A 12,957-nucleotide genomic window follows, 5' to 3' on the forward strand; every position below is an offset into this window, starting at 1 on the left:
AATAAGAAAATCGACTTTCCTTGCCTGAGTGAGCCTTTAAGAAACAAAGAAGCAGAGGAAGCTATTTTTGTCTTTCAGATATGATAACTCAAAATTAAGCCTAAAAATGGATTGCTGAGCCAGAGGAAAGATCTGACTTACGATTAAGACCAAATGCATCTGTATTTGTAGCTTAAGTCTGAACACTCGCCAGGCAGGTAGGTATTTCTCACAGAGTTATCTGAGACATGGACCACTGTTCAAGAATTCAAGTAAGCAGCTTTTTAGCTCTGCTGCACTTTTCAAACCTCACTATGAGTTTATGGAACCAGCTTCTCCAATATGACTTGTATGTGCAGCTCATTTCCATTCTTATTTAGCTTCTGCTTCTCATTCCTTCTCACTGTTTCTATTATCTTTATTTCTTTTCCAGTGTGGATTTATGCAGTTAAAAACCGTAAAACTTACTCACAATATTATAACATCCTAATACTTTAACCTTATAGAATTAGTATTTTAACTTTCCTCTGTGTAAATAGTTTCCATTTAAAACCAGTCCTCCTCTATCAGCTATTAGAGTTCTCTTCCCTCAACTCTTACCCTCTTTTCAACTTTCTCTTCTCCAGAAAGACCACCTGAACGCCTTCCACAAATTTCACAGTACAAACCACAAGATCTCATGTGCCTTCCATCTATAACAGTTCTCTCACAAGTTATACAGTAACTATTTGAAAACAGAAAGGTAGTGCAAATCAACTTCATCTCAAATATAGTGCTCCAACTAATTCTTGTCTAGATGGTTTTAGCATTTTTCTTCACCCATCAATTTGCACATTCTTACTTGTAAAGCTACCATTAAGCAAAGAAGAAAAAAAAATTAAAATCTTAGAATTGCTTACAGTTTCACAGCTTGCACCAAGATAACTTGGAAAACTCTCCAGTCACAGAGGGTTGCAAACTGATGTACAAACATGCAGAATCCCTTACTTGTGGGTGCAAGATGCTATGTGACCTGGCTTATGGAACTAAGTCTATAGCAAAATTCAGGTACCCTGGCATCACAAAACAGTCTTCTGAATAAAGAAAACTACTCTCTGCTGCTCTTTGTACATTGGGTTTGGCATGCTATACTGACATTTGGTAGCGTGTGTTTTTCCTGAGTGTCCTTTGGCCCCTTTTAACCAGGTTTCAACACCCCACAAAGGGCTTCTTCAAGTTTGCCTCTGTAAGCTGCGTAACGGCTCTTGAGGCTTTGCAGTTGGTCGTTTTCCTCTTTGTCCAGTATACGCAAGAAGTTTTGCAGTTCAGGAATACTAAAAGCTTCCCACTGGAAAGACAAAAAGAGAATTCTAAGAATGGATAAGATGAACAGAAAATACACGAATCATTCATAGATACAGTGTTTTTTAAACCTCAGACACTCCAAACAATTTCAAATTGAAACACTACTGGGCACTCTCCTTGAAAAATCTTTGGGAATCTGAAAATGATTTCCTCTTTTAAACTGTTTTTTGTTCTGCAAGTAACATCAGGTCAGTCTAACCACAAATGAAACGTTTACAAAAGGAACAAAGTAAATTAACAAAAAAATAATAAACAACAACACACCACCAAAACCAACCCAAACCTGCTTCCAAAATACAGATCTACTTGTCAGCACATCAAGCAGAAGCTCACTCATCTATGAAGCTGCACAAACACAGCAAACCAGCAACGTGTGACATACCATGACTTCTCCAGTTTCATGCTCATGTAGAACAAAGCTGAGCATTTCTGTTCTGGGGCCTGCCACCAGGCGCAGGTAGAGGGGATGTTCTCTGTCTGACAGCTTGCATGTATAAACTGCAGAAGAAAAAGATTATAGTAATTATCATCTTTACTAACGATGTTTCAAGCCAGTTTGAATGCCTAACACTAGCTAATGCTAGAAAATTTCAGAGATACATGTCTGCAGCCACAACATGTACACACTGTATGTATTAGTCTACGTCCTGGTTTTGAGTGACTGAGTCTTAGGGAGGAACTCAGCAGGTGACACTGCAGCACTGCATTCACATAGGAATGAAATGGCCTCCAGTCAACACAGGAAACCATCTATGTACATGCAGGGCAAGAAAAACCAAAACAAAACACAAAAAACCAACACAGATCTGTTGCAACATCTAACCATTTAAGACATGAGAGCTGATGGTACCAGTATCACCATTCTGGTACCTTTTCCACTTAAAATCTCACGAAGTCTAAAAGACAAGTGCCTGCTGACACAGGTGGTGTGACTGACAGCCAGAAACATCTGAACTCTTGACGCTACTCTCAATGTCCATGGAAGAAGGCAGATTCTAAGTGCAAGAACACAACATTGGCAAAACATACTTTTTCCTAAAAAAAACCAAAACAAAACACCTTTCCCATCTTCTGGTATTTCCCATACCAACATACAACAAACTCCTAGCAGCAGCCAGTGCACTGGGAGAGCCATGCACAGTAACTAACACATATGAACAGAACACCTGTGCCTGTGATGCTCATCACCTTGAGAGCTGTAAGCTAGTGCAAGGACCTCAGGCATCACAGACACCAGGGTTTCTCTTTTTAGAAATCTGTCCTGTAACTCAATCTCCCAACTCTGCAGTGTATCAGACTAGCTGAAGTGCAGAGCCTGATAAGGGGGCACATAAAATAAAATTAAATGGACTGCAAGGCACAGGAGATCTGTGTAAATCCTTCCACATGCCACTTTTCATAAGGAAAAAAGATAGCAAGATTGTCATCTCCACTTATCTGAGTTCTTCCACCTTGATTATTTCAAATATTACTAGAGTGTGAGAGACCAATCTCAAATCCCTTCTGCTTTTGCAGATGGGAACATTTAGCACAACTCCCTCCACTACCAAAATGCCACAAGCTGAGCCAATACCTTGATCTTCCTTGTGACAGCGCTTATAAAGTGCAAACTTCGCAGGGTTGTCAGTCACAAAGAACTTTTTGAGCAAGGCCTCAATAACTTCACGAACAGTATTGGTGCTGCTGATGTGAAGGGTATTCACGCAGCCGTCGGGCAAGTAAAAAGCAGTTTGATTGCAGCTGGGAGCACAACTGCCCTGGCTCTGGGATGACTGCACAGTGATCGGTCTGCATAGTTCCATCTGGACTTTGATGAAGCCAGTGTAAACCCCATTCGCATTCTGCAACAGGAAGAAAGCATTGAACTGTTAAAAACAGCCATGACCACGGGTGACACAGCAGTGCCACTGTTACAACAGGCAGGTAAAAGTGTTTGTAGTGAACACAATTTAAACATCACTGCATCCCTCACGGGAAAGACATTGTTTCTGTAATTCAGACATTTATTCTTTCTGCCATATCTGCTGAATATTTTTATTAATAACTATTGAACGTTAATTTTCTTATTAATAATTATTGAGTTCAAAGAATATTAGGACCTCATCAAGCTAAATGAACTACAAACTAGTGATAAGTTTCACATTAGGAGAGAACTATGAAGTGAAAAAGACCATAAACAGACATCTTTAACAACAGATTTTATGTGGAAATACAGAAATTATCTCCCACATTTTAGCTGTGTTTGTCAACTTAGTCTAAGGCACTCGGATGCTCAAATCCTGTTGCAATTAAAAATAAAAACAGAATAAATGCCAATCTAATTAACATGTTGATGTTGCTTCTGAAAGACAGAATAGCAAAACTGATTAAACCTTCTTTGGCAAGGTTTTAGGCATAAGTCCTGATCCACATGCAAATGCGTAACAAGAATCTTTTTCATACATAGTCATATGATTTAGGATATAATGGAATTTCAAAAGTTCCATATACACCCACAGGAATACATCATGTATTAGAAAATCTGGACAGCATAACAACTTGAATAACAGCTTGCTGAGCAGATAGATACGAATTTTTTTAGTATGGTCTTCAGTAGGCTGGACTGAGCATTAGCCCTGGTTCACAATCCTTGGAAACAAGAAGTCTTATACATTCCAGTCTGTGTTGTCCATGTTCTGGGTGCAGGGGAAGAAGTCTCCTCATGGGGAAAACCTATACAACTACTCTGAAAATTAAGTCTCCTATAATAAATATCGCAAGCTTAGCTTTTCTCATTGGTTGAGTATCTTTATCAGAGAGATACCTGGCAAAATTTTATCTACACAAACAAGATAAATATATCTTCATTGTTTACATCTCAGGGTTTTCATCTGATGAATTTGTATCTTGGTGTCAACTGACAGTTTATCTTAAATACATTTCAAATTACACCAATTTGTTTTTACTACATTTTGTTTTGATTCATATAGAAAAATTATGTGGATAAAACCATTTCAGACATGAGATTTAATTTCCAGACCTAAGGAAATGCCTCTTACAAAGTCATTAAAACAGAGATGGTTTTGTATGTAAGATGCTGAGATTAAAAAGCCTCACAAGGTGCTACGAAGTTATAGTTCAACTGCTCCTATTAAAAATTACAAGAATTCTATGCAAAACTTACCAAGGTCATCTTTAATTTATCAGTGACAGATGAATTATAGCTTTCTATCTTCTCTTTAATTTCTTCTTTACTGAGATAAACATCAGGTTCTCTCTCCTTCTGAACATCCTTCAAAAACAACAGAGACAGCAGTTTTAAAAAACAAAATAAAAATCAATTATTTTATTATTTTGGACATGAACATTCTTAGTCCAAATGGTAATTATTCCACAGGGGCTCAACATAACAGCAATAAGCCGTACAGCAACAGAAAGGATTAACACATAGAGCAAATCAAACAGAACACTTGGACTGAAGGGAGATGGTTAAATCAACACGCCCGGAGACACTTGTGCCCTTTTCTTGCCAACTGTTTTCATTCAAATTCCTCTGCAGCAGTATGCAAAACAGCTCAGCTCAGTGTTTATGGCTTGATTTGCTCATGTCAATACCATACAATACTGTTAAGAATACTGTTACAATTTTCATTAAATATTACTTTGGGCACAAATAGGTATTTGCAAACAACTGAGGAGTACATATGAAAATAGCAGCACATACTAAGCAGTGACACAGCCAACAACAGCAGAGCATCCCTGCATTCCAGCACAGCAGACAGTATGTCACGCACAGGGTCACTGCCTACTGCGTGAACCATCACATGTAACTCTCCAGACATATAGTGTTAGACCAATTTCATGGGTTTTTTTCCATAGGGAAGGCCCTATTAAGATTTTTCAACTCCTGCTTTTATGAGGTTGATATGGATTTTACATGCAGCAGTAAAATAAATCCCTAGAACTGGATTTTTTCTGAATGAACATTTGTTCCCAATCCGTATTCCTGCAGCAAACTAGTGTTATAAATACACTTTGGTTTCTACCACTAGCACAAATGCCATATATAGTATGAAAGAGTTTCAGCTCTCAGCTTTAACAATTTAAGGCTTCATTTAGCGAGGGAGCAGCTTTGAAGAACCTTGATGCTTTCAGGGAACATCTGAACACATTCAGTGTATGGACAGACTGCTGAGTCACAGTGTTCCATCTGCCCTCACAAGCACATCCCAGCAGAGCTTATCCTGAGAAAGGGTTTCCCTGACTTCAGTGGCCAGTCCTGTACCACAGTCTATTGGACACCACTCAGTACACACCTTTGCAGGCACTTCAGTTTGCCAGAAACAACCCCAAACATGCACATCTGCTGTGGCACTGTAAGCTTCCCTTTGCCAGAAAAAAATCCACAGAACTTTTTCTGTCTCCTAACTTAAAACCAGCTACTTTTAGCTCTTCTGGGCTTAGTTTTGCTTTTCCTATATGGCATTTCACTAAATGACATGCTGGAGCAGACTATTTTCCCATAGCTATAAAAAGAAAGGTGTGGTCTGCATGGAGAACTAGAAGCCAGAAACCTTGAATTCTGATCTGGGCTCAGATACTGATTTCTTGCATAACACATAGAACAAACCTTTATTTCACGCATCAGGAAGCTGATCTAAAAAGGAACACCAGTGAAATACAACTCTCCTATTAGTTCTGATTAGACGATTGTCACCATGATTACTGAAGTCATCCACAATATCCACTATCATCAAGAGAAAACACTGACCAGGAAAGAGGAAAAAACTCACCTTTCCTATGTTGAAAGCTCAACCTTTAAGAAAACAAACCAACCAAACAAAAAAAAACCCCGAAACAAAAAACCCACTTCACATTAACTTCTGTGCACATCAAGGTTTAATCTCACAAAAGGGACTTTCAAGAACTGTAGATGTCAAAAAGAACCTATTGTATTAAATGGCAAAGGCATAGGATAAAGTTCTCAAGGTTGACAGCTAGGAAACAACCTGTATGTGTTATTAAAAAAAAGAGAGAGAGAAAAAACACTTGGTAAATTAGTAAGTATGAACAGACAGCAAGAAACTTCCTCCTATTTTCATACAGGAGATTTTTCATATACATTTCTGTTCTCCCATGAAGACACATTTTTCTGCTCAAGTGACAGAAATTTGGTCTAATTAGGAAAGACACAACTCCGTGAGATCACTCTAGTCCTGGGGATTGCCACGGAACCAGGTATGATGAGCAAAACCCAAACACAGCACCCAAGCAAGCTTAACTCCCAATAGACTTGCTCTGGTGGTGCTTTGTAGTCAGCCTTCCCAGGTGTGGCTCTGCTACAGAGCTGTGGGTCCAGGCAGCTGTCATTCCCTCAGCTGAGCTAGACATGAGTCCCTAAGCTGAACATACCACAGGAATTTCCGCCTTCTTGCACTGGCAGTAGAGTCCAGGCAATTTTGGCAAAGCTTCATTCAGCACACAGAAAACACACCTGTGTTTACGCAAAAGCTGGTATTACCTCCTTCTGTAGTGTACTGCCAACAAATGTAGCTATAATTTATTTTCTAAACACCCAAAGCCTTTGCCTCAAGTAACTTTAACAGAACATACATTGTGTAAACCTATGAACTGAATACAACAAAGGACTACTGGGATTAAAACATTAACAAATAGACCCAAAATCATTCAAGAAAAATACTATACATAACAGGCAAAAATGCTGTTCACTTCAATCATTTTCATTCCAGTCCACCATCCTTGACCATCAAAATCACAGTGAGCAGTGGAAGATAACTGTCCCAGGAGAGGAAACATAACTCAATGCCACTGGAAACCTAAACCTGAGATCGTCATGAATTAATCTAGAGATACCCTCCTACAACCAAATAAAAGCTCTAAACATTCCAACTACTTACACATCAGGGCATGTTACTTCAGCCAACCAAACTCCTCACTATCTAGACACCATCAGAAAAATCACATTGCTGTCACATAGTCTGCAGAGGCAGTAAATCCCACATGACTGCTGTCAAGAGAAAGCCAGTGATGGAACACCTCCTGGGTTTATTATGAACAAGAAAGCCTCAGCCCAGCATGATTCACTGGGTCAGCTGCTCTTAGTATCATTAAGTAGCACACACAAATCTGAGGCCCCTGTGTATTTTAATTTTCCTAATTGTAGGTAACCAATGTGCAAAGAGAAGCTGACAAGATGTTAGTTTTTCCCCCCAAGTTGTTCTCAGTATACAGCTTTGCCAAGCCATGTTTAAAGTTAAAATAAGGAAGTCTTTGACCAGCATACTTAGGTGGCCAGAGGAAGCCTTGGCAAACTCATTACCCACAGGAAATAACACATCCTTCATAGCAGGACCCACTAAAAGAAAAGTCCTCTGCTAACTCTGCTTTGGTCTGGCAGATCAAATTCCACTTTTTTATCTCAGCAGGTAAATTCATTACCTGCGAAGACCTTGAGTCATCCAATACAACAGCAGAGTAACAGCAGTAATCTTTACCATGTTTTACAATGTGCTTGCTCTGGAAGTGGCCTCCAAGTGGTTGAAGCCACACCTGCCCAGGGTGGGAAAGCAATTACTCCCAGGTCAGCTGTTTTAAACAAAGGAGAAAGGGCAGTTTGGAGGTGAGATTTGTCACAGCTTCTTGAAGCCAGGGCACTGCTCAGACACAAGGGAAACATGATTCATCTCTAGGCTGATTCAGATGCAGCTGATTAATCTCCAAGTCCCTCCAGAACACCCAGCGTGTACACCTCCCAGCGTATGCTGGGAATTGTGAAACCTTTCTTCAAAGGTTAGGCCTGGGGATGAGTTTCCTAACCACAAATCCTTGCATATGTCACAGCAGCAGAGTGAAGTATAAGCATCGCCAGCAGAGTAGTTCACACTGTGTCTTCTTTTGCCAGACAAGACCTAGATGTTGCTGGGCCTAACAATGACACTTCTGGGTGCTAGTGTTAAAAAATTACCTTTCTCTATCAAACAATGCACAAACATTTCAACGTTATTTTTGTTTTAAAAAATTATTTAAATATATATATGCACATAGAATTGAAGGTGTGACTCTTATATCACTTAGTCAAATTACATTCTCCATAATGTCTGCCATATCATCACCCCTTTCTCCTCCCACAGGGCCCAATTAAGTGTTTTCCTCATCAGAGCTCCTGGTCTCCCTCCATTCCCTGCTCCTCATGTAATCTGCTACTTCCTCAGCCCAGCACAGATGTGAAAGATAAAAACCAATCTCAAGGAGACAGCTGAATATATCAGAATCCGTACAGCTGATGTATCTGGGTCCAAAACACTATTTCTAGTCAGAACTATTAACTTAGGAAGACTTGCAGTGCACACCATCAGCAGGTATTTGTATTAAAACCATTTCTCAGGTTAAGGAGAGCAGCGTTTCATTCTCAAATGAAATTCCTAAGCAACAGCTGCCAGTGAGAGGGAAATGAGGCAAGTGCTTTCATTTTCCCAAGGGGAATAGTTGGTCTTTCATTTGAACTCATGATGCAATGCCACTTCACAGTTGAGCTTCCCCTCAACAAAAAGTGCAGATGTTTTTTCTTTATCACCTCCACCCCCCACGTTCATCTCATTTACTGTAGCACAGATGTTTGGAGAAACTGCACTGTCTTTTTAACATTTATGCTCAGTGCAAAGCCCTAGCTGAGACTAGCTCAGCATGAATCCACAAGAAATACAACTAAAACTGCACAAATTGTAATTAAAGTGAACTGCAAATCAAGTTGTGATTCCAGAAAAGAAGAACCACATCACTGGGGGACTTTATGGAAGTCAGTGTCTCACGGTTGCTGCCAAACCTTAGTCCTGCATGCAGTAAGAAAGCTAATAAACTCAACAGCTAGCAAGCTGCTATGGGATCAGGCTGAGAAACAGTTCCACAAAGAAAACTTCAAAACCATGAAGGAAAACACATCCTTCCTGAGGATCCTTGCCTTGAGTCAGATGCATGGCTTCCCTAAACTGCTACTGCAGTCTTCTATTTATGGAAGGATACAAGAAAGTTTCTCTCTTCTATCCAACCTCCCATTTTCACAAGACTTCTAGAAATTAACATCTTTTGAGGAATGGGGAACCAAGATCCGCTTCATATCTCAGCTTGAAAAAGGAAATATAATGGATGAAAGGTTAAACCTATCCCAGGAACATAAAGTATCTTCATAAGAAGTCTGAAGAACCGAAGACCTGCGGGAACTCAAGCCAATTTTTAAGAGGTTGGTCTCTGGGTCAGGGGAAGGGGAATTTTCTGACAGAATGGATGTGGGCAGAGTAATCTCTGTATCTTCTTTTAATACCTTTTGCTTTCTGCACTCGGTGTGATCCAGCTCCACAGTGGCACCAAGGTAAGGAAGCAGTCTCTTTTTTAGAAAAAGATTTGTTTCTCTAAGTGGGTTTGGCTGACCTGAGTCTTAAATAATAATCCTGACAGTCAGAGTGAGTTCCAGAACAGCCTTTATCACATCCTCCTGAGGGAGCAAGAGAAGTGGCACCCTCACAGATCAGGTGTATGGTGCACCCAGCCTGACATTCTGCCTTCGACAGCAACAAAAACAACGGCTATTTTGAGTGAGCACGTGAGCCTTTGCTGCAGCCTCTCTGCTGGCATCCACAAGTGCTGTAGCAGGAATTCAGTGGCCACCTCCCTTCCCAGCCTGTTCAGTGTCCATTTATGGGCCTGGTGCCTATGCATGCACATAAGCTCTTTTCGAACCTGACAATACTGCCCAGCCCTACACCCTCCTGCAGCAGCAAGTTCCAGAAATTCATGTCTGCAGTGTGAAGAAGTACTGCCATCTGCTTTAAGCTGATCCTCTATTAAATACCCTGTGTGTCTCTTAGTCCTAATACAGCAGGACCGGGTGAACCAGAGTTTCACATTCACTTCTGCGATTTTGTAAACCACGATCACAGACACCTCATTTTTTTCTTCTCCAAAGTGAGGAGCCTTGAGCTCCTTAGTCTTTCCTAAGGTAGCTGCCCCATCTTCTCAATTGTTTTACAGACGGGTGACTTCCTGGGATTTGTGACATAGGTGCACCAGACGTTTAGGTGCTCTTTGTTTATAAATCTGTACGCTATAGGTCTATGAAAAGTCTTTACCTAAGGTATCTGTGATGCAAAGTATTCTCCATTCCAGGGCTCTGCCATTGTGGTTAAAGAAATCCCCATGCAACGACCGCAGTTTATAATTTTAGCATAATTTTACAAGGTATAGGCATTACAGTTAATAAATAAACACTTGTTACTTTCAGATTATTTTTAGCTTTTCCCAAGTACCACCACACCGCGTGGCTTGGCATGCAAATGAAAGCACTGAAGGAGAAAGGGTAAAGCATTAGGGCTCCTGCCTGACCCCTCTGATGTAAACACTCGGATGTTTATATGGTGAATATTTTCAAGCAGCAGAGAAACAAAAGCAGAACTCTAACTTCCCTTTATTCCTTTCAACAAATTATTTTCCTTCAAACAGGCAAAACAAACATAGTTGATGTTCAGGCATTGTGAAAGGAAGGCTAGAAAAAGAAATCTACTTGTTGGTGATATTAATATTGCTGCTTAAGTTTCACTCACGTTTATCATGACCTCACTTCTGAAAACCCCTAGTTTCAAACCCTGTCATACCCTACATGGCTGTACTTTAACTACTGGCATGCAACCCAGTTTTAAAAAAACAGCCATCTGTTTAAAGTGAAACCCAGCTGTACGAATAATAGTATCTGAGGCTTAGCATTAGTTTCTGTCCCCAAAGATACAACAGTTTTTACACAGATCTGTGTTTTTCCCCTCCATATTACGACATATTTAAAAAAAATTATATGATACAAGTAACATTTCATAGCTATTTCAATTTTGCAAATTTCAGTAAAACTAGATGTAAGAAACATCACAAACAGTAAATAATCTCCTTCGGGTCTCCTCTACAGAAAGAGTGAGTTTTAACTGCTGGCTATTAAGCACATAATGAAGTAAAAGGGATTATCAGCCTCTGTGACCTGTACAACAAAACCAAGCTTTTAACAGACAGTTAGGAAACAAGCTTATACAGGTATTGTGTTGAAAATGAATTAGTATGTCTTGAAGATTTAAGTACAGCCTGGGTTCCAGACCATCAACACAAGCAGTGATCAAACAATTAAGTAATATTAGGGCTCTGGATTATTACTGCACAGTATTTGTATGTGACCCTGCAATGCAAGAATCCAACACACTCCATCCAACAGAGTGCAGGAGGAGGTTGCATGCAATGACAACCTTCCAAGTATTCAAATACAGCTATCTACATTGTACATTAAAATTGGTATTGGAAACCAACCAGCTGTTCTGGGGAAGCACAGTGCAGGGGGAATAGCAAGCCCCATGCCAGGCCAAGGCGTGCAGTCTTCCCCCTGTGCTTACTGCAGGCACAAAATTCACAGCCTCTAAGCCAAGCAAGCTTAGTCATGGGCCTTGTCTCTGCAGAAGCTGGGGGATGTGCCAGCTTTCGCCAAGTGCGTCAAGCACCATTTTATCTTTACAGCAACATTCCCTTCCTGGATTGGATGAGTACTTCAAAGATTGTGTCACCAAATAATTTTTTAAGCCTTCTGACAAAACCTGCCTGTATTGAGAAAAGGCAACAACTTCATGACCAGGCCCAACCTTAGGGCTCGTGTTAGATGAAAATGTGGTGAGCCTGCACAAGGTCACAGTCCCACCAACCAAGCCACTTTAGTTTGGATTTGTTCCACTTAAAAGAAAGAAGCATCAACCTCAAAAATGCACAGTAACAATTCTCATCTAGGAAACATCATGCAATGCATTAGATCTTTGGATAGAGAGCAACCCTGACAGTTTTCCCTTATCATGGACACTGCAATGAAAATGCTGTTTAGAAAGATGCCCAATCTTCTCAAGCAAATACTGGTCATGGGGATGGGAGAGGGTGAGGAGCAGGGAGAATTCTTTGTTTGAAGAACATACAGTTCCCTAAAAAAATTCAGAGAGCTACTATCTCTGTCAACCTGGCACCGGTCTCATATTTAAAACTTTTCTGAAGGGAAAAAGCCCTCCTCTACCATACACGCGTCGCAAAACCCCACAAAATTTAGAAAGTACAACTATGTATTTTTCAAAGAATGTCTACATTTTAAAGACCTCAAAAGCCCACAACAATAACCTTGGGAGGGATGTTAAAAGTTGTAAGCAATCACTGGTATCTACAGTAAAATATACAACCTCTAAGCCAAAGCAGCAGAGGTATTAGTATGTTAAATATGATCACAATAAAACCATCACATGCATTTACAGTGAATTGCTGCTTTATATACATACAAAACAGAAAGAGCTAAAACCTAACTCTGTCTAAAACCGAATAGTTTCCAGAGACTGCAGCTCTACTTCAACATAACAAATTAGGTTTTCATGGAACAAATCTATAGGAAACATTTTTACACCAACACTACCTCTCACACTGCACTTTGTGTAATTAAGTCTCTACACAGCTTCCACACAAATATTAAAAACTGAACCAGTCTCTTCAAAGAGGATCCAAATTAGATACTTCACACAGTGCAGACAAAAGCAGGCATCTGTAGCAATGAGGCACAGACTGACACTGCTCACACACGAAGAC

General features: G+C 40.1%; 1 protein-coding gene across 1 annotated transcript; it reads right to left on the bottom strand.

The window, feature by feature from the left end:
- Positions 1 to 825: 825 nt before the first annotated feature.
- Positions 826 to 4,594, bottom strand: RASSF3 (Ras association (RalGDS/AF-6) domain family member 3; the record flags this gene model as incomplete). Its single annotated transcript, XM_009078571.1, has 4 exons — positions 826 to 1,306; positions 1,706 to 1,821; positions 2,897 to 3,164; positions 4,487 to 4,594. Coding segments are annotated over 4 exons (642 nt in total), but the record flags the coding sequence as incomplete, so codon positions are not given.
- Between the last annotated feature and the right edge of the window lie 8,363 nt (positions 4,595 to 12,957).

This window comes from Acanthisitta chloris, unplaced genomic scaffold (assembly GCF_000695815.1).
Source record: "Acanthisitta chloris isolate BGI_N310 unplaced genomic scaffold, ASM69581v1 scaffold30757, whole genome shotgun sequence".
NCBI lineage: Eukaryota > Metazoa > Chordata > Aves > Passeriformes > Acanthisittidae > Acanthisitta > Acanthisitta chloris.